The sequence below is a fragment of the Mobula hypostoma genome, chromosome 21, assembly GCF_963921235.1.
Source record: "Mobula hypostoma chromosome 21, sMobHyp1.1, whole genome shotgun sequence".
NCBI classification, from domain to species: Eukaryota; Metazoa; Chordata; class Chondrichthyes; order Myliobatiformes; family Myliobatidae; genus Mobula; species Mobula hypostoma.
This window is the reverse complement of record NC_086117.1, coordinates 18775895-18803139: the sequence shown is the minus strand read 5'-3', so window position 1 is coordinate 18803139 and position 27245 is coordinate 18775895. Positions and strand designations below refer to the sequence as shown.

The 27245-nt window shown below is 48.8% G+C and overlaps 1 protein-coding gene and 1 long non-coding RNA gene across 6 annotated transcripts in view; one reads left to right on the top strand and one right to left on the bottom strand.

The window, feature by feature from the left end:
- The window catches only part of LOC134359837 (uncharacterized), a 35190-nt gene extending 21713 nt beyond the window's left edge, over nt 1-13477 (bottom strand). The window contains exons 1-2 of the long non-coding RNA XR_010021214.1: nt 12850-13477; nt 10833-10972 (exon numbers count right to left, since the gene is read on the bottom strand). This is a non-coding gene — a long non-coding RNA (uncharacterized LOC134359837). The remainder of the gene's footprint in view (nt 1-10832; nt 10973-12849) is intronic.
- Nucleotides 1-27245, top strand: part of LOC134359836 (adenylate kinase isoenzyme 1-like) — a 170068-nt gene that overhangs the window by 121687 nt on the left and 21136 nt on the right. For 3 of the 5 annotated variants that reach the window (XM_063073559.1, XM_063073562.1, XM_063073561.1), the window contains 4 exons: nt 8287-8326; nt 14236-14271; nt 20021-20184; nt 24237-24353. In XM_063073559.1, coding sequence (XP_062929629.1) covers nt 8287-8326; nt 14236-14271; nt 20021-20184; nt 24237-24353 — 357 coding nt within the window. Of the gene's footprint in view, nt 1-7892; nt 8048-8286; nt 8327-13613; nt 13799-14235; nt 14272-20020; nt 20185-24236; nt 24354-27245 lie in introns of those variants that run through there. The other 2 variants (XM_063073563.1, XM_063073560.1) reach the window with 2 other exon arrangements.

Here is a 27245-nt window from a genome sequence, read left to right as displayed (position 1 = left end):
CTAGTGAGCTGGCCCTAGCACATCCTCAATGCAAGCTGTCCATTTCAGTGTATGCTTTGATACATGTGAGAAAAAAAACTAATATTTTATCTTATATGTATGCACACACTCAGTCTCCCACTCATAATGTATCACCAACACTGTATATCAGTGTCTCCTGACGGGGATGGGATTTCATTTTACAGGTCAGAGAAGTTCACTCTGACCCACATGTAAATTGACCTGCCTCCTCTCCCCACCCCCAGCTGCAGCTCCTGACGGACACAAGCACATGGTGGCCAAGGTGGGAGAGGTGTCGGTCTGAATCCAGACCAGCTCCGGTCCTAATTTCAATCCCTGGTGCCCTGGGTCCGGACAGACCCCTCGCTCGACTTGACCGCTGCGTGCTTGTGTGTCAGCTGCAGCTCCTCGGCAGAGAGGTGGGGAGGAAGAGGGAGTGGGGGGTGCCCAGTGGGTGTCCGTTGCTGGCCACCATCACAAAACCGACACGAGCAAACTTCCTCCCCCATTCAAACAGTGATCCGCCCCCTCGGTCTGCACACAGTTACTGTTCTCACTTGGAACTGAGTCTCCATAGCTCCCTGAGTAAGGATCTCTCTCCTATTCCCAACCTTTTTCCTCATGGAGAGTTTCAACCTGAAATGAAGAGTTTCGACCCACAGATGCTGCTCAACCCACTGACTTCCTCCAGAAGACGCTTTGTGGCTTATTCTGACTTTGCTCCTCGGATATGAATCTCTCTGGTCCGGGATAACATTCCCTTTCAAAACCTCCGACGGTTTCATATGAGTTTCTCCTGACCCCTCGCCAACCTGTCTGATGGAATTCGATCGGAATGTGGGAGGGGATAGGAAAGGTGATCATGATGGGTTGAACAGCCTCTCTCAGTGAACAGGAGAGGCCAGTGTACAAGCCAAATCATAGAGTGGCCAGTTTTTCCCTTCAGCTGGGTATTATTCCCTGAATGTGGAGAACGTGGATAATGATTCCCTCTCCAAGCTGCTCCTCCAAGAGGACCACACCCTACTGTAGGGTTTGGAAGCTTGCATGCCTCAATGACCCGGAGAGCTACGTTGCTGGAGTCAGGGCCTTGTGCTTTGGCTCTTGGTAGAGTCACCCATGCCAAACAGGTCAAAGGGTAGAAGCCAGACTAAGAGTGGTCCACCAATCCTCCAGGTTTGGGGGTTCAGCATTGGTATATCAACCCTGACTGGTAAAACAAAATTGTCACGGACACACCAATGAATGATCCTTCTCTACCTGTGTGTGACTGTGTGAACAGACAGAGACGGAGGACCCTCACTACTGCCCTAAACTCCAGCGATGTCAGGGGCAGTAAGCAAGTTCCTGGCTGGCGCGGTCCCACACGAACAGATGAGGATTCCCCGTCGGATGTCTGGAAGCTGCACAGCGCTGACATCTGGTGGGACGTTTACCAATTCTGCGTGGGCTCTTGACCTTTTAGCAAACAGCTGGGCCTAGGAAGGACTAAAGATAGCTCCAATCCCCGCTGTCGACGAGGAAGCAGAATTGCCTGGTATCAAATGCAACGTGCTGGTTGTCAGCTCTTTCTGAAGCAGCCCCTCCCTTTGGTCTGACGATTAATGGTTAAAGATAAGCTTTATTTGTACGTTGAAACATTCAATGAAACGTATCATTTGCAACCAATATTGTCTGAGGGGAAAGCCCACGAGTGTCTCCATGCTTCCAGTGCCAACATAGCATGCTCGCAATTCACTAACCCTACACGCGTCTTTGGAGTGTGAGAGGACACCAGAGCACCGGGAGAAACCCACGCAGTCACGGGAAGAGTGGATAAACTCCTAACAGGCAGCAGCAGGAACCGAACCGGGGTCACTGGCACTGTGGACCGATGCTAACTGCTGATCTAAAGAAGGAGAATTGGGTGTGTCGATCGGCAGCACATGCAGAAGCAGAGCCAGGGGGTCCTGAGGACTGGGCTGGCTGGAGGCGTGACAGAGAGCCAAACCCGCCCATGTGAAAGGTGATCGCTGCCCTGCGCCGAGAATAATCACACCAGGTGGCTGACTGCGTCATTGAGGAGTAGTTTTAGAACAAGCTCAGATCGCTTTCAGCAACTGGAGGGTGACCCCTGCAGCTGGTCACTTTATAAGACCACAAGACATAGGAGCATAATTAGGCCGCTCGGCCAATCAAGTCTGCTTCATTTGGGTGATTTATTATCCCTCTCAACCCCCTTCTCCCTGTAACCTTTGACCCCCTCACTAATCAAGAGCCTACCAACTTCCACTTTAAATATATGGCAATGAATTTCATAGATTCACCATCCTCTGGCTAAAGAAATCCCTCCTCATTGTTGACCTAAATGGACATCCGTCTATTCTGAGGCTGCGCCCTCTGGTCCTGGTCTACAGGAAACATCCTCTCCACATTCACTCTATCTAGGTCTTTCAATATTCAATAGGTTTCAATCCCCCTCTCCCCTCCCCCCCCCCATTCTTCTAAAACTCCATTGAATACAGGCTTAGAGCCATCAAATGCTCCTTATACATTAACCCTTTCATTCTCGAAATCATTCTCGTGAACCTCTTCTGGACCTTCTCCAATGGTAGCACATCTTTTTCTAGATAAAACAATACTCCATGTGTGGTCTGACCAATGCCTTATAAAGCCTCAGTATTACACCTTTGCTGCTATATTCTAGTCCTCTTGAAATGAATGCTAACATTCCATTTGTCTTCCTTACCACTGACTCAACCTGCAAGTTAACCTTTACAAATCCTGCATGAGGATTCCCAAGTCCCACTGCACCTTTTTCTCCACATTTGGAAGATAGTCTGATGGTCTGCACCTTTATTCCATCTACCAATGCGTATGACCATGGACTTCCTCAAACTGTATTTGACCTGTCGCTTCTTTGCCCATTCTTCCAATCTGTCCAAGTCCTTCTGCAGCTTGCCTACTTCCTCAACACTATCTGCCCCTCCACCTATCTTTGTATCATCCACTAACTTGGCTATAAAGCTGTTATCCAAATTATTGACGTATAAGTGATCGACCTTTGTGGAACATAACTAGTCACTGGAAGCCAACTAGAAAAGGCTCCCTTTACTCCCACTCTTAGCCTCCTGGCAATCAGCCAATGCTCTAGCCATGCTTGAATCTTTCCTGCAATAGCATGGGCTCTTAACTTTATTAAGTAGCTTCATGTGTGGCACCTTGTCAAAGGCCTTCTGAAAATCCAATTTCACAACATCCACTGACTCTCCTTTGTCTATCCTGCCTCTTATTTCTTCAAAGGATTTCAACAGATTTGTCAGGCAAGATTTCCCCTTGAGGAAACCATGTTGACTTTGGCCTATTTTATCATGTGCCTCCAAGTACTTTGAAACCTCATCCTTAGTAATGGACTCCAACATCTTCCAAACCACTGAGGTCAGACTAACTAGCTTATAATTCCTTTTCTTCTGCCTCCCTCCCTTCTTAAAATGTGGAGTAACATCTGCAATTTTCCACTCTTCCTGAATCCATTCCAGAATCTCGTAATTCTTGAAAGATAATTACTAATGCCTCCACAGTCTCTTCATTCACCTCTGGGGTGTAGTCGATCTGGTGCAGGTGACTTATCTGCCTTCTGACCTTTGAGCTTCCCAAGCACCTTCTCCTTAGTTATAGCAACTATACTGAATTCTGACCCCTGATATTCTAGAATTCCCAGCATACTGCTATTGTCTTCCACAATGAAGACTGATGCAAAGTACTTGTTAAGTTCCACTGCCATTTCTTTGTCTCCCCCCACTGCCCAACTATTACCTCTCCAGCATCATTTTCCAGCAGTCCAATATCCACTCTCGCACCTCTTCCTTTTTATACATCTGAAAAACATTTGGTGTCTTCTTTTATACTATTGGCTTGATTTCCTTCATACTTCATCTCTTCTCTCCTTATGGCTTTTTTAGTTGTTTTCTGTTGGTTTTTAAAAGCTTCCCAATCCTTCAACTTCACTAATTTTTGCAATATTATACGCCCACTCTTTTGCTTTTGTGTTACCTTTGACTTGCCTTGTCAGCCATGGTTGCCTCATCCTCCCTTTAGAATACTTCTTCATCTTTGGGATGTATCTATGCTGCACCTTCCAAACTGCCCCGTAGAAATCCAGCCATTGATGTTCTGCCATCAGTCCTGCTACTGTCCCTTTCCAATCGACTTTGGCTGTCTCTTCTCTCATATCTCCATAATTCCCTTTACTCCACTGTAATACTGATACATCTGACAACAGCTTCTCCTTCCCAGACTGCAGCGTTATCATAATTCTATATTATGATCACTGTCTCCTAAGGGTTCCTTTACCTTAAACTCCCTAATCAAATCTGGTTCAGTACACAACTCCCAATCCAGAATTGCTTTTCCCCTAATTTATGTTCGTTTGAGCTTCAGCACGAAGGACTAGAATCCTCGTCCGTGCTTCCCAGTCTCCCATGAAAGCTGATCAGCAAATTCCTAGCAATCAGGATAAGGAAATATGAGCGAGCTGAGAAAATTGTGTTCACACTCACTGTCCTTGGATCTTTGATGAAGACCAGCCAGACTAAGGCAGGGTTTAGCAAATGCTAAAGGTGGCCAGTATCTGAGTATTCCATAGGTGGCAGCAAAGGAGAGAAGTGATTCACCCAGGACACTCCCAAACATCCAGGCACGATCTTTGCTTCTGTTTCTAGTGGCTGCTGCACTTTTACAAGCGGCCCAGAGTAATGTCCTGGTTGCTGGGAGTCATTGAATAAAACAAATGAGGCAATGGGGTTGCTAAAAGAGGAAGGAAGAAGAACAGCTTCTGGCTCCATTTACACTAATTTAAATCTTTAGTGTGTGTGTCTATCTCTCTCTCTTCCTTTCTTTGTCTCTTTCTCTCTCCTTTTCTTTTTCTCTTTTTTCCTCTTTCTCTCTCCCTTTCTTTCTCTATTTTGCTCGTTACTTTTTCTCTCTTCTTTTCCTCTCTTTTCTCTCTCTTTCTTTCTCCCCCCACCTCCCCATCTCACCGCATTAGCATTTGCTGTTACTTTAAAAGGCTGGCTGAGAGTAAACAGCACACAATTCAGGCCGACCAAAGAATTTTCATGGACACCTGGGCATGCTGGGGTGGAGGGAAATGAAACTGTGGATGGCATTGCAAAGTCTTCCTTACAGAGCAGGCAAGTAGAAATTAGAGTTCCCCTAGGCAGAGCAGAATTGAGAAATAGGATTAAAAAAGGTATAGAGAAGAAGTGGCAGGAGGATTGGAAAAACGAATTAAAGGGCAGGCATTATTTTTCTAGTCACCCACCAGTTAAAAAGGTATCAGACTGTTACCTTTTAAATTGTAGAGATATGGTTAAATTAACAAGACTTAGGTTGGGGCATTGTGAGCTAAACTATTACTTAAAGATAATAGGAAAACATCCTACTGGATTATGTGACCGTGGTAGTCCAGAGACAGTCCAGCATGTTTTGCTGAGCTGTAATCGAAACAAAATTGAAAGAAGCATGTTGTTCAAGATTAGATTAGATTATGAGGACACACAGTCCTCTTTTATTGTCATTTAGTAATGCATGCATTAAGAAATGATACAATATTCCTCCGGTGTGTTATCACAAAAACACAGGACGAAGGCTGTCTGGCTTAAATGTATTTTGGTTTTCTATTAAATCTTTGTTTGGCCATCAAGAGAACCAACATCTGATTGAAGAGTTTATTATTCAGTTTATACGTGAGACTAGGTTATATTTGAGAATTTGAGTTCCTTGAAGTTCTATAATTAATGATACATTCCTGCGGAGGGCAGTAATACGCCTAGATGCGTCTAAACTGCCGGAAATAGAAGAAGAACAGCACACAATCGTGCACCTGGTGGAGCCGCTGGCTCACAGTTCCCACCAGCCAAACTCAGTCCTGATTTCCTTACACCCTTCCCCCATCCCACAGACCTTTCTGTGTTTGCATATTCTCCCTGTGGTTCCATGGGTTTCTTCCGGGTGCTCGGGTTTCCTTGAGACGTGCCGGTTGGTTCATTGGCCTCTGTGGAATTGCCCCTGACGAGCAGGTGAACAGTCGAATCTGGGGATGGTGTCGATGAGAGTGTGGGGGGAACAAAAGAGGACTATTGTAGGAGTCATTCAATGGTCAGCAGGGATTCGACCATCCGTATGACTCAGATGTGCTTTCATGACATTGATGAGGGATCATTCAGAATCAGGTTTAATATCACCGGCATATGTTCTGAAATTTGTTGTCTTTGCAGCAGCCGTGCAATGCAAAATATTATTTGGCCAGGGAGTTACCCCAGTCACTTCCCCCTGCTTGCTGCAGAATGTTACCCTGTGATCTTAGAGGGGGTAGGTGAGGGCAGAGGTTACCCTTCGCCTGGAGGTGACTCGGTAGACCCCCTTGGTGTCCCAACCTAGGATTTTCTGCTGCAGGACTTGAACCTAGAAGCCCCTGGTTAGGAGGAGGGGGGGACTGCCTCCTTGGTTAAGACACAGGGAAGACTGAAGGAGGTTTTTTTTCTGGGCTGGGCAATCTGCTAGAGAGGTGACAGTCAGGCAGAACATTGGAAGAAAGGAGGCAGTGGGGTGGGACAAGCGGGGAGCTTGGCCTGAGGGGTGGGACAAGAGGCGAGCTTGGCCTGAGGGGTGGGACAAGAGGCGAGCTGGGCTGAGGGCTGGGACAAGAGGGGAGCTTGGCCTGAGGGGTGGGACGAGAGGGGAGCTTGGCCTGAGGGGTGGGACGAGAGGGGAGCTTGGCCTGAGGGGTGGGACAAGAGGCCAGTTTTGCCTGAGGGGTGGGACGAGAGGGGAGCTTGGCCTGAGGGGTGGGACAAGAGGCCAGCTTTGCCTGAGGGGTGGGACGAGAGGGGAGCTTGGCCTGAGGGGTGGGACAAGAGGCCAGTTTGGCCTGAGGGGTGGGACAAGAGGCGAGCTTGGCCTGAGGGGTGGGACAAGAGGCGAGCTGGGCTGAGGGGTGGGACAAGAGGCGGGGTGGGACAAGAGGGGAGCTTGGCCGGAGGGGTGGGACAAGAGGGGAGCTTGGCCTGAGGGGTGGGACGAGAGGGGAGCTTTGCCTGAGGGGTGGGACAAGAGGCCAGTTTTGCCTGAGGGGTGGGACGAGAGGGGAGCTTGGCCTGAGGGGTGGGACGAGAGGCCAGCTTTGCCTGAGGGGTGGGACGAGAGGGGAGCTTGGCCTGAGGGGTGGGACAAGAGGGGAGCTTGGCCTGAGGGGTGGGACAAGAGGCCAGTTTGGCCTGAGGGGTGGGACAAGAGGCAAGCTGGGCTGAGGGGTGTGACAAGAGGGGAGCTTGGCCTGAGGGGTGGGACAAGAGGCCAGTTTGGCCTGAGGGGTGGGACGAGAGGGCTTGGCCTGAGGGGTGGGACGAGAGGGCTTGGCCTGAGGGATGGGACGAGAGGGGAGCTTTGCCTGAGGGGTGGGACAAGAAGGGAGCTTGGCCTGAGGGGTGTGACAAGAGGGGAGCTTGGCCTGAGGGGTGGGACAAGAGGCGAGCTGGGCTGAGGGGTGGGACGAGAGGGCTTGGCCTGAGGGATGGGACGAGAAGGGAGCTTTGCCTGAGAGGTGGGACAAGAGGCCAGTCTGGCCTGAGGGGTGGGACTTGAGGGGAGCTTGGCCTGAGGGGTGGGACAGGAAGGGAGCTTGGCCTGAAGGGTGGGACAAGAGGCCAGTCTGGCCTGAGGGGTGGGACAAGAGGGGAGCTTGGCCTGAGGGGTGGGACAAGAGGCGAGCTGGGCTGAGGGGTGGGACGAGAGGGCTTGGCCTGAGGGATGGGACGAGAGGGGAGCTTTGCCTGAGGGGTGGGACAAGAAGGGAGCTTGGCCTGAGGGGTGGGACAAGAGGGGAGCTTTGCCAGAGGGGTGGGACAAGAGGCCAGTCTGGCCTGAGGGGTGGGACAAGAGGGGAGCTTGGCTGAGGGGTGGGTCCCAAGATGCAGTGCCGGGATGCCGCACATGCTCAGTGGAGACACGGCTTTCTGCGGCAGGGAGGCCCGACAGCACGCCGGCAGCTGGAGCTGAGCTCTGGCAGGTGACTGAGGAGAGGCGCCGGGGCCAACAGCTGCGATCCGCCGATCCCGTCTTTACAGTGCCGTAGAGTAGTGCTTTGAATCTGATGGCATGCTGTTGCTTGCATGTGTTAGCGCAGGCTGCGTCCACATTATCCTTGCTCCCCCCCTGCACAATGCTAGATTTCATTAAAGAGAAATGTGCCTGATTTCCAGAAGGGGGAAAGACAATTAACCCCGTTTTTGTTTTCTTCTGTTCTAGTCTGAGGGAACTTTGGCCACGGAAGATTTCACAATGTCAGGTAATGACTCCGTTTCTCTATGGCGGGGGTGAGAGGTTAACAGGCAGAAACTTGCTGTCTGGAATTGGATACTGCTACTGTATCTGGCCCAGGCTCTGAGTGAATCTGGATTGCTGACAAAGGAATTAACCCTCCCCCCCCTCCCTCCTCACGGAGAGACAGCCAGCGGCCTCAGCTGTGGCCAGTTCGCTGCTGTTCGTGTTGTGTGTGTGTGTCTGTCTCTGTGTGTATATACACACATAGGCCATCAGTGGAGAGTGGTAAACATCATTCCCAATCGCTATCCCAGCATCATCCCTTTTCCACACACTTACACTTCCCCTCCAGATTGGCTCCATCAGGAGACAGAACCCTGGCTGATAATTAACCCTTAACCATCCACTAAAGAAATGATGCGTGCCAGGACGTTGCCAGGACTGGAGGGTCTGAGTTAAGGAGAGGTGTTGAGGTGGTTTATTCATTGGAGGGCAGGAGAATGAGGGGCGATGTTGTAGAGTGAATAAATGCATGAGTAGTATAGATAGGGGGAAGACACACTATCTTCCCAGGGTTGGTGAATCAAGAATTAGGGGGTGGCAGTTCAGAGTGAGAGGGGAGAGATTTAATAGAAACCTTGAGGGGCAGCTCTTTCACCCCAGACGGTAATGAGTTTGTACTTTCTCCCCATGACTGGGTGGATTTCCTCCGGGTGCTCCCCTTTCCTCTCATGGTCCAAAGATTGCCAGGTTAATTAGTCGTTGCAAGTTGTTTCATGATTAGGCTAGGTTTAAATCAGGGATTGCTGGGCTGGGTGCTCGAAGGCCCTGTTCCGTGCTGTATCTCATAGTCATAGTCATACCTTATTGATCTCGAGGGAAATTGGTTTTCGTTACAGTTGCACCATTAATAATTAAATAGTAATATGTAAATTATGCCAGGAAATAAGTCCAGGACCAGCCTCTTGGCTCAGGGTGTCTGACCCAGTAAATAAATAATAGTATGGGCTGCCAGAAGAATCGTTTAAGGCAGATAGATTAACAATATTTATAACACACTACGACAGGAAAGGTTCAGAAGGATGTTGGCGAAAGGTGGGCTAGGGTAGGAATCCTGTTCAACATGGCCAAGGAGCCTGTTCCCATGCAGTATGACTCCACCACTCGAAAATCAGCCCCCTGGTTTGGATATTCATTTTGTGAAAAGTTCTGTAAGACTCCTTCCACCCACCCTCTCCACCTCCAAGGACTTGTGTCAGTGTGTGAACAGGTATGAAACATTGTTTGATAGTGCTTCGATTTAATCATTCTAAAAGAGTTGTGTAACTCTGATTGGCGAGTATCGGTGTCTGAAGGGTTTCTGAAAGTAGTGCATTCCCAAAAAGGAACTAAACAGTAGAGCCTCCCCCTTGGGAGGTTGGGTTTTCCCTGTCCCCAGGGCCTCCCTGCTGTACGAGGGATCCTTGTTGGAGATCTGCGCTCCTCCTGTCGTGTACTGGGGGCAGCTCAGGGAAGTTTCCTATTGAGCACGAAGGCTGCCCCCTCCCAAACTGAAGGTAGTGCAGCCCAGCCAGTTGGACGAGGGCTGCACCTAATCAGCCCGCACTTCTGGATCTGCACAAGCAGACAAAGGGAAGCACCTGCCCTGTGGTGTAGGAGGTTCCAGATGCGGGGAATTGGCCCTGGAGGCTGCACTCTGACTCTGTAGAGTGGTGTGTGCCAATGTCTGTGTGTGTGTGCATTTGTGCATGTATGTTCCTGTGTCCTTGAGGACTTTAGTTATAGGGAAAGGCTAAATAAGTTTGGACTTTATCCCCTGGAGCGTAGGAGAATGAGGGGAGATTTGATAGGGGTATGCAAAGTTGTGAGGGGTATAGACAGGGTATATGCAAGCAGACTTTTTCCACTGAGGTTGGGTGAGATGAGAGCTAGAGGCCATGGGTGAAGGTTGAAAGGTGAAACATGAGGGGGGAACTTCTTCATTCAGAAGGTTGTGAGAGTGTGGAACGAGCTGCCAGTGGAAGTGATGGATGTGGGTTTGATTTCAACATTTCAGAGAAGTTTGGATAGGTACATGGATGGGAGGGATATGGTCCCGGTGCAAGTCAATGGGTCCAGGCAGAATAATAGTTTGGCATGGACTAGATGGGCTGAAAGGCCCATATCTGTGCTGTAGTGTTCTATAAGTCTATGACCGGTGCACCTGCGTGGGTGTAGAATGATGAGGGACCCCTTTCAGATGAAACATTGGACATGTATGATTGGAGAGGCCGCTTGGAGGTGGGAGGCATGATCTCATGCTACCTCCAGGAACACAGCCAGCCAGGGGCAAGCCCCATGTGTTTACACCCAATATGTGATACCTAACAACCGAGAACATGCCATGTTTGACTGGTTAAGCCCAAGATCGCTGCAGTATCAAGCCTAGTTAACATTCAGCCAGCGAGATCACGTTCCTTGAAAGCCCAGGAGGGGCGTCCTGCAAATCAGCAGGGTGTGTCGTTCTGAGATGATAGTTGAAATGAACTGACCTGAAGGAGTGGTTATTGTCGGTGACATAATGATATCCTGTGATGCCTGCCCCTCTCGGCTGAATGTTATAAAGTTACACACATCCTTTCATCAGATGGTTTCAGTGGTTGGTGCTTTTTATAACTGCACTACAAAGTATCTGTAAAAGATTTGAAAGCACAGATGTTAATGGGGGAGTGTTTCAGTCTCTGATTTATGATCAAAGCTCTCTTCGAAGTTAGTGTACAGTGATCGTTTCCTGCTTATTGCACTTGCAGCAGCATCCACCGAGGTGCCAGACTGCGGTAGTTCCCACACTAACCACCCTCCCCCACCCAAAGGTGCTGGCTCTTAGCCTCATGCGGTTGTACAGGCACTGCCTGTCCTGTACTTGGGCTCAGAGCTCATTATTGTAGACGTGGTGAGGGGCTGGCCTCGGGCTGGGGTCACTGCACATACTGGCTCGAGCCCAGCAGGGTGCTGGGGTTGGTACAGCGCCAGGGGTGGTGCTGAAGGTGAAAGGTCAGTATTGGCTGAGGGGGCCCCCTGATGCAGAACAGGGTGTCCTGCCCACCAGGTCCCCACACTACCCATCAGTCACCTGTCTGTCCTCATCCTCTACCAATCACATTTTATTCTCCCCCCCCATATGGATTTCATCACTGCCTCTACATTCTCACAGTCCCAATAGTGCCCACCCTCCATCCTCCCCCACCCCACCATCCTCCCCCTCCCACCTGTCCATCCACCCTCTCCCATCGTCCACCACCTCCCACCCCATCGTCCACTCTCCCCCATCAGACTGTCCACCCCCCACCTCATTGTCCACTCTCCCCCACCCCACTATCCACCCCCTCCTACCTGTCCATCCACCCTCTGCCCCTCTCCTACCCCACCAAACACCCCCTCCCACCCCAACGTCCACCCCTCCCCCATCCAACTATCTACCCTTTCCCCACCCACTATCCACCCCCTCCCACTGTCCATCCACCCTCTCCCCCTCTCCTACCCCACCAAACACCCCCTCCCACCCCAACGTCCACCCCTCCCCCACCCAACCATCTACCCTCTCCCACCCACTATCCACCCCCTCTCACCTGTCCATCCACCCTCTGCCCTTCTACCCCACCAAACACCCCCTCCCACCCCAATGTCCACCCCACCGCCTAGCCTCTCCCACCCCATCGTCCACTCTTTCCCACCGGACTGTCCACCCCCTCCCACCCCTCCATCGACCGCCCCACCTCATCATACCGCCCCACCTCATCATACTCCCCCACCTCACCATCCCGCCATCCACCCCTCCCAGCCCATTGTCCACCATCTCCCATCCCAGCGTCCACTCTCCCCCACTGGGCTGTCCACACCGTCCACCCTCTCCCACCACTCCATCCAGCCCCTCCCACCCTCCATCTGCCCTTTCCCACACCACAGTCCACCCTCTCCTATCACTCCCCCCACCCCTCCCCCCACCATCCACTCTCTCCCACCCACCGTCCACCCCTTGTCTAACCCCCCCACCATCCACTCTCTCCCACCCACCGTCCACCCCTTCGTCTACCCCCCCACCATCCACTCCATCAGCCCCTCCCACCCCACCGTTCATCATTTCCCATCACCACTGTTGTCCTCCACACCACCTAAATGCACTACTCCTCTGTGACCTCCTCCCTTTTCTCCTCCACCCTCGATCCACTCCCAATGCTCAATCCCTGCACAATTTTGGCCTTCAGTGTCGAGGGACAGTGGAAGGGTGGAGTTCCCCTGTAGCTGCCAGTTGATGAAGTGGACTCCGAGCCTGGGAATGTGTGCGAGCCTCATACTGTTAACTGCCAGCCCTACTCTGGGTAGGTTGCACAGTAGATTTATTGGATTGTATGGCACAGGTACAGGCCCCTGCCCCACTGAATCCACTGTAAACATCACACACCTTCTGCCACCAGTCCCACTGGATTCTCCCCACATTCCCATCAATTCTTCCCAGGTTCTGTCACTATACACTAGGGACAATTCACATCGATCATTTAACTCGCTGACCTGCACGGCTTTGGGATGTGGCAGGAAACCGAGGAAAGCCCACACGGTCACAGGGAAAGCATGCAAACTCCACACAGACAGTACGGGAGGTCTGGATCCCAGAAGCTGTGAGTAATTCAGCCGCCTGAATGACAACAGAAGGAAGTTATCTCCCACTTACAGACCACCAGCACCTCCATAAGCTGGTCGGGGAGCCTTCCGGCCTGTTTCCCTCAGCCAGCAGCCCACTCAGCAGATGGCCACTGTGGGATCTTGCTGTGGACGCGATGAATGCTGCGCTCCCCCTTCTCCGAAGGAGGCCACCCGTGTGCAGAACTTAAAGAATGTCAGAGTTCTGGCAAGGCAGAATTTAAAGGCGTCTTTAAATCATGTCGCTGTGCTCACAAGAGGTCTTGTTAATGTGTCACTAGGTGAGCCTCTGCTGTTAAAAATTATTGATGTGAGGAAACAATGGGTTTGAATGTTGGGAGATTTTAATGGTTAACTAAGCCCAACTTCCTGTCCGACTCTTTGGCTGGTTCCTCTCCTGAAAGACTAATTCTCACTTACTTTCCCTTTTCCATTTTATTCCCCCCCACTTCTCGGTGGGCCTTGTTATGAACTGATTATCTTTCTTATCCCACTGGCCACCTTCCTCTCAACACCAAGGCGACTTCTGCCTGTTAGCTTAGGGCGGCGTTGAAGGAAGCAGACGAGGCAGGGAATGGAATTCCAATACTTAGTGGTTTAGCCACAACTTCCGGCCAAATACCGAGACTAGCAACTGTAGCCATGGAAACACATGATTCAACAGTGGCTGCTTGCAGGCTAAACAGTTTCACTGATTGAAAAGGAAAGGCTATGTGTATGCCAGCTCTGCCCCAGTAGGTCCATCAAAAAGAAGCGTGAACGATGGGTGTCAGCTGCTCCTCGAGCTCCTCGACCAAAGTGCAGAGCATTGCTGCAAAGGGTAAGCAGCAGGCAGTGGGACAGCTCAGGCTTGAGGGGGAGGGGGACCCTGCCCCGAGCTAAATGAGGGAGGATTGCCACGGTAGCCGCCTGCAGTTTATCTCACCCACGGGGATGTTGGGAGGGCAGCTTTACAACCTCCTTGCGAGGGGAGGATACGGTGCCTTAAAAACCACATGGGAAAAGATTTATTTGGGCATTACTCCGAGTTAAACAGACTGCAAGACAAGAGGGAAACTTCGGCAGGATGTGAGCGCATTTCTTCCAGCATAGCATGATCAAGGATTTCTGGGATTTCCAGTCGTAATTGGGAGTTTTGAGAAAACTGTTCTTTTTGGAGGTCTGGATTACAATGAACTGGGATTTGGGATTTGTATTTAAGACCACAAGGAGTTCTGAATGGTAGTTTTAACTATCTCTTTCTGTTTAACCCCACAGACAAGCTGAAGGGATGCAAAATTATTTTTGTTGTCGGTGAGTACACAGTTTATTTATTGTTGGCAAGTATTGTTAATAGAAACCTAGAAAACCTACAGCACAATACAGGCCCTTTGGCCCACAAAGTTGTGGTGAACATGTCCCTACCTTAGAAATAGCCCTCTATTTTTCTAAGCTCCATGTACCTATTCATAAGTCTCTTTAAAAGACCCTAGCGTATCCGCCTCCACCACCATTGCTGGCAGCCCATTCCACGCACTCACCACTCTCTGAGTAAAAAAAAACTTAACCCTGACATCTCCTCTGCACCTTAAACCTGTGTCCTCTTGTGGCAACCATTTCAGCCCTGGGAAAAAGCCTCTGACTATCCACACGATCAATGCCTCTCATCATCTTACACACCTCTGTCAGGTCACCTCTCATCCTTCGTCGCTTCTAGGAGAAAAGGCCGAGTTCACTCAACCTATTCTTATAAGGCATGCTCCCCAATCCAGGCAACATCCTTGTAAATCTCCTCTGCACTCTTTCTATGGATTCCACATCCTTCCTGTAGTGAGGCGACCAGAACTGAGCACGGTACTCCAAGTGGGGTCTGACCAGGGTCCTATATAGCTGCAACGTTACCTCTCATTAATGGTGACTGAATTATTGTAAATGCCCATCTCAGTCCCGCTCAGCTTGTGACTCCAGTCTGCCAGCGTGGTGGACCTCACCTGTCCTCTGAAGTGGCTTGCCTCAGCCAGGGGCAACCTTTACTAGGCAGTAAATGCCACCCTGGCCATTGTTGTTGATGTTCTGTGAACGGAAAGGAAGGAGCGCAGGTGTGGCCTGTCCCCTGCTCCTCTGTCTCAGAAATCACTGGATGTCTTCCAGTGTTTCTGCAGATCCAAGGTAGACGGGTCGCGATGCACAAGTCCCCCTCGTGTGTAGCTCCATCTAAAGCAGGTGGACGCCAAGTCTCACAACGTGCTGAGGTTCTGACTGCCCTGCAGAGGAGAGATCTGGCCCCATTACCGTGCAACATCCCATTCAGCTCGGCACTGTCTGCCCTTTGTGGGAGGGTTCATTGGTCAGTGCGGAACGTCCTGGAGGCACTGTAAGAGAGTGACTCTATGGAGAATGTAGGCTGGTTGCCTGAGCAAACTGTCCAAACTATCGCCAGATCTCACCAACAAGTGAGAGGGACCCTCACAATCAGACAATATTGTGCACTGTCTACGTTGTGGTGGAGCTCATCTCTTGGCAGACTGTAGATTTACCAAAGGAGTGTAGAGGAGGACGCAAGTGTCCATGTCCAGCTCATCCTCAGTAGCTGAATAACGGAGGACTCTCTGATCTACGGGCTGTCCCCCAGGGACACACACCAAAACATAGATCAAGTGGCGCCGGAAGGTCGTTGACTTGGTGAGAGACGCCCCTTGGTCTGCCCGCGCAGCAATATGTCCGTCAGGGAATGCTGCTGACTGACATTCCGGGCTGCAGGAGGGCGCACAGGAACTTGGTGCAGCTAATGCAAAGGCTCTGAGGGGCAAAGACCTCAGTGTAGCGTCCTTCTGCTCCCACACCGAGGAACGGAGCCGGGTGGGGAAGCACCCCCTCCCCCAAAACAATAGAAGGATGTGACATCCCAGGCAGCCACGCAAACTGTTGTGATACTAATTTGATTTTTTAGAAGTGTCCACTACTGAATGACCATGAATGTAAAAGTTTTGCACTGTTTCTTCCTTTGTATGTTTTATTACTGTTATGAATGAAGTCTATATGTTTGAAGTTTTTAAAAAGGGGCTTAGATCACAGCAGTGTAAAATAACCTAACAGTTGTGGTGTGAAACGGCAGTCGCTTGTGTGAGCGCTCACCATTCGGGGCTCTGAACGGGACGGGGAGATGTGACGTTGTTTTCAGGGATGGAGGTGTAGTGTTGTCCTTAAAAAGGGGGAAGCACTGTACTCTTCACCCCACTGAAGTGCTGTGCCCTCCCTCCCTCCCCGTGTACACAGTCTCTCTCACTTCTTTGACCCTCTCATTTGCAGCATGACCGAGCTTGAGTCCCAGAAGAAGATGAGGGTTAGAGGCCCTAGGTCCCCTCCAAAGTTCAGTAGGTTGCAGCCGATCTTTTACCTCAGAACCATCCCCCCCCACTGTCCTGCACTAGCCCCCCCTGTATCCTTTGATTTGCTTAATCACTGTTGGATTGTAGTCCTTCTTGCATTGTTGTGCCATGTGGTCAGTGCCACAGTACACCCCCCAAAGTGTTTACGGCTTCTCCTTACTGACTCCCACGGAACATTGGAGTGGGGGGGGTGCGGGAATCCCTCCCGAAGTGAGTATGACTCTGTGAATCCACCCCCAGTGAGTGCGACACTGTAAACCTTCCCACCATGCCAGTGTGTGCAGCTTATTATCTCCCTCACTGTGCACAGTGCATAAAGTCCACAACTTTCCCGTCTGCCAAGTAGAGCATCACAGACAAAGCATCTCCACTCCAACCCCTTTTTACAAGACATTGAACAAATTCAAATTAAAATATGATTATTATTGTCTATAAAACAGTCCGTTCCCTGCGGGGGGGGCCACCTTTCCTGGACATCCCCCACTGTACCCATCGTGACACATGCTCTCTCTCCAATGTACAAACGTATCTTCAGAAGAGGGGTAGGCAGTCGGCTCTGGCAAAGCCTGCAGCTGTCTGCTGCCTGAACCCGTGAATGGCCATCTTGGCCAGGCCCAGGAGCAAGCCCACCAGTAAATCCTCTGAGCAGCCAGCCCCCTTCCATACTGGGTGCCTGTATATCGGGGGAATGGGGAACACCACTGCCTCTTGCACGGGGCAGGACTCCCTTGGTACCGCACCTGCAGTGGCACGGCATTGGCTTGGTAGAGCAGTGACCCCCCTCAGACCCTCCCCCCACCCCACAGTACAGCTCAACAGAGAGTTTAGTGCCCCCATTCTGTTAACACCTGCTACAATCCACTCTTCTCTCACTGTTGTCCCTTGGATACGGTCCCTCAGGCAGTGTGATGCTCCCCGGAGAGTGCAGCTCTACCATATACCAGCCCCTTGTACAGTGTACCAATCGCTCGCTATCATTTCTAGGGCGACACACTGCTACTGTGCCTCAAAAGGTGCAGAGTTCCCTTGCTATGGCTCCTCAGACAGAGCAGCACCTCCTGCAGCCTTGGAAACATTTTACCAGGCCTTTGACATCTTTGGGCCCCAAGTCCCAGAACTCCCTCCCTAACAGCAGTGCTGAGAATCACCACCCTCTCAAGGGCAGTTAGGGGATGGATTAGAAATCCTGTCCCTGCCACAGATATCCACCTTCAGGGTACTGAATTTGAGAAAAAGCAATCACAAGTTCCCACCATCCTGTCACCCTGACCTCCAGTCTTTCTGGTCTCAGCCCTATCCTTTCTGTTGTCAATTTTCCTGCTTGCTCTCCTTTCCATCACCATGAATTCCTAAGTCATAGAGCTTTGTAGCACAGCAACAGGCTGTTCAGCCCATCTAGTCTGTGCTGGCTTTGTCTTCCACCTAGCCCCAATTACCTTCACCCAGACTGTAGCCCTCCATATCCTTCTGATCCATATACCTATCTAAACATCTCTTAGATGTTACAATTAAACCCACGTCCACCACTTCTGCTGGTTCTATACTGACAACACCCTCTGAGTGAAGAAATTCCCCTTAAGTATATTGCCTTTCACTGTTAACCTCTGACCTCTAGTTCTAGTCTTACCTAATCTGAGGGGAAAAGTCCTGCATGCATTTATTTCACCTATATCCCTCATGGTTTTGTATACCTCTACAAGAGAGGTTACCAGCCTTTTTTTTGCCATGGACCCCTACCATTATCTGAGGGGTCCATGGACCCCCAGGTTGGGAACCTCTGTGATTATAAGATTCTCCCTTATTCCGCTGACGTCCAGGCAGGCTTCCAGCAGTCCATGGCTGTGGCTATAAGCTACCTCTTCAAGCACATTTTGTAATTCAGTTGGATTCAACTGCTTGACCTTTAAAAGCATCTCTGCATCTTTCAGATGCTCGAATGTGTCTCACATTACACCTCTTCCCCTTTCCTCCCACACCCACCCCCGCCTCGCTCCAGGAGGTATCTGATGCCCTGCTGTCTCCAGTTTCACTAGGAGTCCCTGCTCCATCACCCATTCTTGGGATCTGTGGGTTGCAAGGGCAGAATTTGCTGCCATATTATTTGCCAAGGGAAATCTCACATGCAGTTGTGGTTGTTGTGTACATCCCTCCCTCTGCCAACCCGACGTCGGTGTGTAACATCATTTACACCGTTGGGCACAGGAGTACTTTCAGCCAGAGACTCATTCCACCAGGATGCAGCACTGAGCGTCGTGGGAAGTCATTCCCGCCTGTGGCCATCAAACTTTACAACTCCTCCCTTGGAGAGTCAGACACCCTGGGCCAATGGGCTGGTTCTGGACTTATTTCCATCTGGCATGGTTTACATATTATTATTTGATTGTTTGTGGTTTTGTATTGCTATGTTTGTACTCTGTTCTTGGTTGGTGCAACTGTAAGGAAACCCAGTTTCCCTCGGGATCAATAAAGTATGTCTATCTATCTATTCCTTGTAGACTGTTGAGGAAGTGGGAGTGTGTAGACCTCGAGGTAGTGGGAGTGCTGTGCAGAAAGCCACCCTGCAGTCCCTCAGATGAACATACTCCCAAGTTGCCAGGAATTGGAAGTCGCAGGGACAAAGAAACGGCACTGTTATTCCAAGTCAGGAGTACATTTCACCTGCACCATCCTACAGATGCTGGAAATCCAAAGCAACACACACAAAATACTTGAGGAATGCTTCAGCAGGCCAGGCAGCATCTATGGAAAAGAGTAGAAACATAGAAACCTACAGCACAATACAGGCCCTTCAGCCCACAAAGCTAAGCGGAACATGTACTTACTTTAAAAATTACCTGGGGTTACCCATAGCCCTCTATTTTTCTAAGCTCCATGTACCTGTCCAGGCGTCTCCTAAAAGATCTTATTGTATCCGCCTCCACCACTGTCGCCGGCAGCCCATTCCACACACTCACCACTCTCTGCGTCAAAAACTTAACCCTGACATCCCCTCTGTACCTACTTCCAAGCACCTTGAAACTGTGTCCTCTCGTGCTAGCCATTTCAAACAGTCGATGTTTCAGGCTGAGACTCTTCTTCAGGACTGCGAGGGGCGTTCCATAGATGCTGCCTGGCCTGCTGAGTTCCTGCAGCATTTTGTGTGTGTCGCTTTGGATTTCCAGCATCTGCCGACTTCCTCGTGTTTCTCATCATATAATTGTTGCTCTGCGGTAGCAGCTCAGTACAAAGCCATAAAATTACCGTAAATTGCAAAAATAAATAGATCTATAAAAGGAATAATGATGCAGTGTTGATGCATTTGTGAATGATGCAGAAGTCTTATGGCGGAGGGGAAGAACCTATCTCAGAATCATTGAGTGTGGGTCTTCAGGCTCCTGTACCCCCTTTGTGTCAGCCTTGAAATTGATAGCAGTCGGTAGAATCCATCACAGTCATGGCTGCTCCTGTTTGCATGGGGATTGCCACAGTTTGTACATATCTGCCTTCTGCACATAGCAGGAAAACTCATAACCACTGCTTGAGGCTCTGTATAAAATGCAGAGATCTAAAGGATGTGTTAGTGATCATCTCCCAGTGCATCTGTAACCACAACATAGGCTTTGGTTTGTGCTGTGCATGGAACTGCCCTAGTGTTGTCCAGTTAATGATGGTGTCTGGTTTCATCTTGTCTCCAGGAGGTCCTGGCTCTGGCAAAGGCACTCAGTGTGAGAAGGTCGTGCAGAAGTATGGTTACACTCACCTGTCCACTGGAGACCTGCTGAGGGCGGAGGTCAGCTCTGGCTCAGACAGGGGTAAGACTCTCCAGGCCATCATGGAGAAAGGGGAACTCGTACCGCTGGTAAGTTCACCCACTCTGAAACTACTTGTTAAAACATGCCATCTCCCCTGGTGAAAAGCCTTACCCTGTCACAGCACTGAGAATAAGATGTGGTTGGAACAGTTTCCTGGAAAATAATCTTTATTTGAATGGTTCAACCCATTGCTGGGAACAGGTTAATTTCCTACATTTTCACTTGCGTCCTCTTATCTACACTTAGTGACCTTCTGTACCTAATAAAGTGGCCACTCAGTGTATATTTGTGGTTTTTGCCTGCTGTAGCCCATCCACTTCAAAGTTCATAAAATTCTGCACCCTTTTTTCTCCAAACATACCTTTGCTCATTGCGGCCAAAAAGTTCTATTTTAACTTCATCAGTTAAAATCTAAACAAGCCTGATGCATTTTGGAAACAAGTCCTGTGGACTGATGAAGTTAAAGTAGAACTTTTTGGCTGCAATGAGCAAAGATATGTTTGGAGAAAAAAGGGTGCGGAATTTCATGAAAAGAACACCTCTCCAACTGTTAAGCATGGGGGTGGATCGATCATGTTTTGGGCTTGTGTTGCAGCCAGTGGCACAGGGAACATTTCACTGGTAGAGGGAAGAACAATTTAAATTAAATACCAGCATATTCTGGAAGCAAACATCACACTGTCTGTAAAAAAGCCAAAGATGAAAAGAGGATAGGTTCTACAGCAGGATAATGATCCTAAACACACCTCAAAATCCACAATGGACTACCTCAAGAGGCGCAAGCTGAAGGTTTTGCCATGGCCCTCACGGTCCCCGACCTAAACATCATCAAGAATCTGTGGATAGACCTCAAAAGAGCAGTGCATGCAAGACAGCCCAAGAATCTCACAGAACTAGGAGCCTTTTGCAAGGAAGAATGGGCGAAAATCCCCCAAACAAGAATTGAAAGACTTAGCTGGCTACAAAAAACGTTCACAAGCTGTGATACTTGTCAAAGGGGGTGTTACTAAGTACTGCCATGCGGGGTGCCCAAACTTTTGTTTCAGGCCCTTTTCCTTTTTTGTTATTTTGAAACTGTAAAAGATGGAATAAAAAAAGTTTTCTTAAAATGTTAAAGAAATGTGTAATCTTTAACTTCATGCCTTTTGGAAATCAGGTCATCTTTTACTCGCTTAGCTATTGTATATGCCACTGTATATGCTCAAGCTTTTCAGTCCATTGTAAGTCAGCCCTACAATCGCTAAGTTCTTTCTCCATAATGAATACTGAGGCAAGGTATTCATTAAGTACCTCTGCTGTCTCCTCCGGTTCCAAACACAATTTTCCTCTGTCACACTTGATTGGTCCTATTCTCTCACATCTTATCCTCCTGCTCTTCACATACTTGTAGAATGCCTTGGGGTTTTCCTTAATCCTGTCCGCCAAGGTCTTCTCATGGCCCCATCTGGCTCTCCTAATTTCATTCTTAAACTCCTTCCTGCTAGCCTTATAATTTTCTAGATTTCTATCATTACCTAGTTTTTTGAACCTTTCGTAAACTTTTCTTTTCTTCTTGTCTAGATTTACAACAGCCTTTGTACACCACGGTTCCTGTACTCTACCTTCCTTTCCCTGTCTCATTGACATGTACCTATGCAGAACCCCATGCAAATATCCCCTGAACAAGTGCCACATTTCTGCTTTACATTTCCCTGAGAACATCTGTTCCCAATTTTTGCTTCCAAGTTCCTGCCTGATAGCTTCATATTTCCCCTTACTTCAATTAAACACTTTCCTAACTTGTCTGTTCCTATCCCTCTCCAGTGCTATGATAAAGGAGATAGAATTGTGATCACTATCTCCAAAATGCTCTCCCACTGAGAGACCTGACATCTGCCTAGGTTCATTTCCTAATACCAGATCAAGTACAGCCTCTCCTCTTGTAGGCTTATCTACATATTGTGTCAAGAAACCTTCCTGAACACACCTAACAAACTCCCCCATCTAAACCCCTTGCTCTAGGGAGATGCCAATCAATGTTTGGGAAATTAAAATCTCCCACTATGACAACCCTGTTATTATTACACCTTTCCAGAATCTGTCTCCCTATCTGCCCCTCGCTGTCCCTCTTACTATTGAGTGGTCTATAATAAAACACCCAGTAGAGTTACTGACCCATTCCTGTTCCTAACTTCCACCACAGAGACTCAGTAGACAATCCCTCCATGACTTCCTCCTTTTCTGCAGCCGTGACTCTATCTCTGATCAGCAGTGCCACGCCCCCACCTCTTTTGCCTCCCTCCCTGTCCTTTCTGAAACATCTAAAGCCTGGCACTCGAAGTAACCATTCCTGCCCCAGAACCATCCAAATCTCTGTAATGGCCACAACATCACAGCTCCAAGTACTGATCCACGCTCTAAGCTTACCCGCTTTGTTCATAATACTTGCATTAAAATAGACACATCTCAAACCATCGGTCTGAGCACGTCCCTTCTCTATCACCTGCCTATCCAACCTCTCTCACTGTCTACAAGCTTTTACTATTTGTGAGCCAACTGCCCCTTCCTCCATCTCTTCAGTTTGGTTCCCACCCCCCCAGCAATTCTAGTTTAAACTCTCCGCAATAACCTTAGCAAACCTCCCAGCCAGGATATTGGTCCCCTTCAGATTCAAGTGCAACCCGTCCTTTTTGTACAGGTCACGCTTTCTTCACACCTCCCCAGAATCCCAAAGGCCCTGTTGTACGAACTCAAAAGATAAGCTCTGTGTCCTGAATTGGAAGGGCTGAAATGAAAGAAAGATGCAAACATCCATTGCCCTCTCTTCATTGACTTCAACAGACCTAAGTGCACGCTGATACTTCCAGCCAGATACATTGTTTTGCGTCAATGACCAACATAGTCTAAGGATTGTGCTGGGGACCGTCTCCAAGTGTCACCACGCCTCCGGCACCAAAATACCATGTCCACAACTCTCTAACCCTAACCGTAAATCTTTGCAATGAGGGAGGAAACTGGAGCACATGCGGGAACCCCACAGTCTCAGAAGAACATACAAACCCCTTGCAGACAGTGGCGGGAATCGAACCCTGACCAGAGGTTGCTGGCACTCTAAGACAACTGCACTAACCACTATGCCCCCCCACCATGTTACTGTACCACTTCCTTACCGTCTAGGAGCAGGTTTAGGGGCAGAATATTGTACCATTATATCGGACCTTTAGTGCACAGGATTGGAGTTGGCTAATTATTGTCACGTACCAAGAGATAGTGAAAAGCTTGCCTTGCATACTGTTGACACAGATCACATCATTACCCAGTGCATTGAACAAGGTAGAACAGTAACAATGCAGAATAAAGTGAAAAAGCTACTGAAAGAGGGCAGTGCAGGTAAATGATAAAGTACAAGATCACTACGAGGTAGACTGTGAGACCAAGAGTCTGTCTTGTCACACTAGAGGTCTGTTCAAGAGTTAATAACAGTGGGATAGAGGCTGTCCTTGAGCCTGGCGTAAGTGCTTTCGAGCTTTTGCATCTTCTGCCTGAAGGGAGAGAGGAGAAGAGAGAATGTGTGGAGTGGGTGGGGTCTTCTTCCCTGCTGAGTCACACATACCCTTGTGTATTATACTGCCCCTAAGCCTGCTCCTACATGATGATGTAAGTGGTAATGGATTGTTATTGGGCAGTAGAGAGGTACATGGGGGTGGCATAGTGGTTAGTGCAGCTGTCTTACAGTGCCAGTGATCTCCAATCAGGGTTCGATTCCTGCCACTGTCTGTAAGGAATTTGTACATTCTTCTGTGACTGTATGGGGTTCCTTCCTCATTCTAAAGGTGAACAGTTAAGGTTAGAGATTTGTGGGCATGGTATTTTGGCACTAGAAGCGTGCTGGCACTTGGAGACTATCTCCAGCACAACCCTTAGGCTGTGTTAGTCATTGGGGCAAAACGATGCGTTTAACTGTATGTTTCAATGTAAACGTGACAGATGAAGCTAACCTTTCATCTTTAACACTCACTCTATCAAGCCCAGCATTTACAAGCTTGCTGGTCCGGCCTTTGTTTCCTTTCCCGTTGATGCTTTGCGCTGAGCACTCTTTCTGCCTGGCCCCTTTCCGCAGGAGACTGTGCTGGAAATGCTGAAGGACGCTATGATCGCCAAAGCAGGTGTCTCCAAGGGCTTCTTGATTGACGGTTACCCCCGGGAGGTGAGACAGGGAGAAGAATTCGAGAAGAAGGTATGGAGTCTGCATTGAGGGAAAATGGGGAGTGTGGGCTGAGGTGAAATCGCCGGTACATCTGTTTCGTTTTAAAATCCGTACAGTTGTATGCCTCCGTTTCAAAGGGGAACAGGGGAACTACATCAGTGTCCAATGTTCAGAATCAGAAATAGGTTTATTGTCACTGACATATATCGTGAATTTTGCTGTTTTACGCCAGCAGTACATTGAGAGACGTAAAAGTCATCTCACTACTAATATGTCCACCTTCTCTGCTACTGAAGACCAACCTTTCTTTCCCAGTTTTGGTCTTGGACATGAAACTTTAACTTTTCCACATTTGCTGCCTGACCTGCTGAGTGCTTCTAGCAAATTTTGAAAATAAGTAGAGCAGCCTGATAGTGGGAAATTGGAGTGTTCAAATTGGTTGTCACTGACCACACTTCAATATTAGCACTTTGTGATGTTGTGGAGGCATCATAGAAATGTAGTTCTCTCTGTTTTTACATAGTTGGAGGGTGAACTGCCAGAATGTAATTAGTCATGAGGTCAGGGGTCTCTTCACTTTGACCTCTGCCAGATTCTCTTTGTTCCATTCTTATGGGCATTTTCCGTGGCTGGGATCGGGATTGATTGTGATGGCTACAATCAGTGTTTAGGTTCAGACATTAAGGCTGTCACTATTAAACCTGAGTGGGATACACGGTGAGGGAGTGGTGGTATTGGTTATTATCAAGTGTCTGGTTATCCTTAAGAATCATAGAATTATTATGGCACTGCTGGAGATCGTTTTCTCAGTCAGCCCTGTAGTGTTGATGAGTCTTGGCTATCCATTGACTATCCACTTCCCTCCGTGGATGTTGCCTAACCTGCTGAGTTTCTCCAGTGTTTGGTGTGTGTTGCTCAAGATTTCCAGTATCTGCAGAATCTCTTGTATCTCTGTGTCTATAGTTGCCCCATTAGTTCTATTCCCCACTCTTTCTCAGCGACTGAGTAGTCCCAACCTGGCTGGTAGTGTAGTGGCATCAGCGCCGGACTTTGAGGTGAGTGGTTCCCGGTTTGAATCCAGCCGGCCCCTTGCACATTTTCCATCCATGTTGGGTTAAGCATCGAGCTAGCAACATGGCCTTGTAAAAAAAAAACAGACAAATGCAACAAAAAGGGCAAAAATGCCGCATAATACGCCACAATGTGCAATGAGGAACAACAACAGAGTAATCCCATCAGTTCTATTTCCCCCAATCTTTCTCTGCCAATAACCCTCTCCCTTCGCACAGTATTGATCCACAAGCAGCGTCCCCTTCACCCTTCAGTTCTAAATTTGTCCACTGCTCCTTGAATCATCAACTAACGGGGATAGCCTGGCATAGCAGTTAGCGTAACGCCTAACAGCGCCTGTGACATGATTTCAATTCCCACCATATCCTGTAAGGAGTTTGTGCGTTCTCCCCGTGGCTCCGTGGGAGCTACAGCTTCCCCCTGGGTTCTCTGGCTTCCTCCCACAGTCCAAAGGCAGACAGGTTAGAAAATTTTGTGGGCACGCTACATTGACGCTAGAAGCTTGGCGACACTTGCAGGCTGCCCCCAGCACATGCTTGGGCTGTGTTGGCTGTTTACACAAGTGAAGTACTTCATTCTATGTTTCGATGTGCATGTGACAAATAAAGCTAATCTTTAATCTTATTTGCTATATTTACACCACTGCAGTGTTTCGAACCTGTAACAAATCTCTCCGCTTCTCTTTGCGCAAGGTCGAATAACCCCTGCTTCCTCGGTGTAACCTGGCACTCAAAAATCCTTCATGGAGCATAGTGCGGTACAACCCTGAAACTGGCCCTCCAGCCCACAATGACTCTGCCAACCACAATGCAAAATTAAACAAAAGCTATCTGCCTGCACATGACTGCTCCCAGCTTGTTCAGGTGCCTGTCTAAATGTCTCTGTCATGTTTGCTTCCACCCCTTCCTACCCCAAAAAAACAAATCCTTGATAAGGATATCTTTACACAGCTATGCTAACAATGGCGAGGGCCACCCAAACCTTTTGGAATTCTTTTGCACTTAATAACTGAAGTTGGAAGGAATGATTAACTCTGTTAATAATTGGTGTTTCCATCTGTTGGTGCATTGAAATTACCTTGCTGATGGACAGGGGCTTGGGGCGGTGACTTAATGTCTCTACTCCTGTTTCTCCAAGATTAATTTTGCACAGTTATCAAAGATACCAGTTTCTCTTGAGCACACTACTTGGCCAAAGAAACACACAGAAAATGCGGGATGAACTCAGCAGGTCAGGCGACATCTTGCTGAGTTTTTTCACTATTCTGTGTGTTGCTCTGGATTTCCAGCATCTGCAGATGATTCTACATGGCCAGTTCATTTTGGCATGTTTAGACTTTGGGTGAGATTTCCCGGAGTTACAGGAGCCATAGGTCCCACACCACCAGGTTCAGGAATCATGCAACTACCAGGCTCCTGAATCAGAGTGGATAACTCACTCATCACAACTCTGAACGGATTTCACACTCTATAGACTCACTTTCAAGGACTATGGCATTTTACTGGACAGACTGGAAAACTGGGTGGGACTTTCTGGTACAGTCCTAAAGTGGTTTAAAACAGGACAGGGACTGATTTGTATTGATTGGTAGCTGCATATCTGACTGAACAACGATGACATGTGGAATGCCTCAAGGGTGCACACTAGGGCCTCTTCTATTTAACATATACAGGCTCCCTCTAGCTCAAATCATGGTAAGCAACAAAATGTCTTACCTTAATTATGTCAATGATGCTGATTTTATATAGCAGTGTCATCAAGTGACTATGGTTGTATACAATCACTAAAATAACTGTATTGAACAAATCACTGATTGATGAGCCAAAATTTCCTCCAGCTAAACAAAGAGAA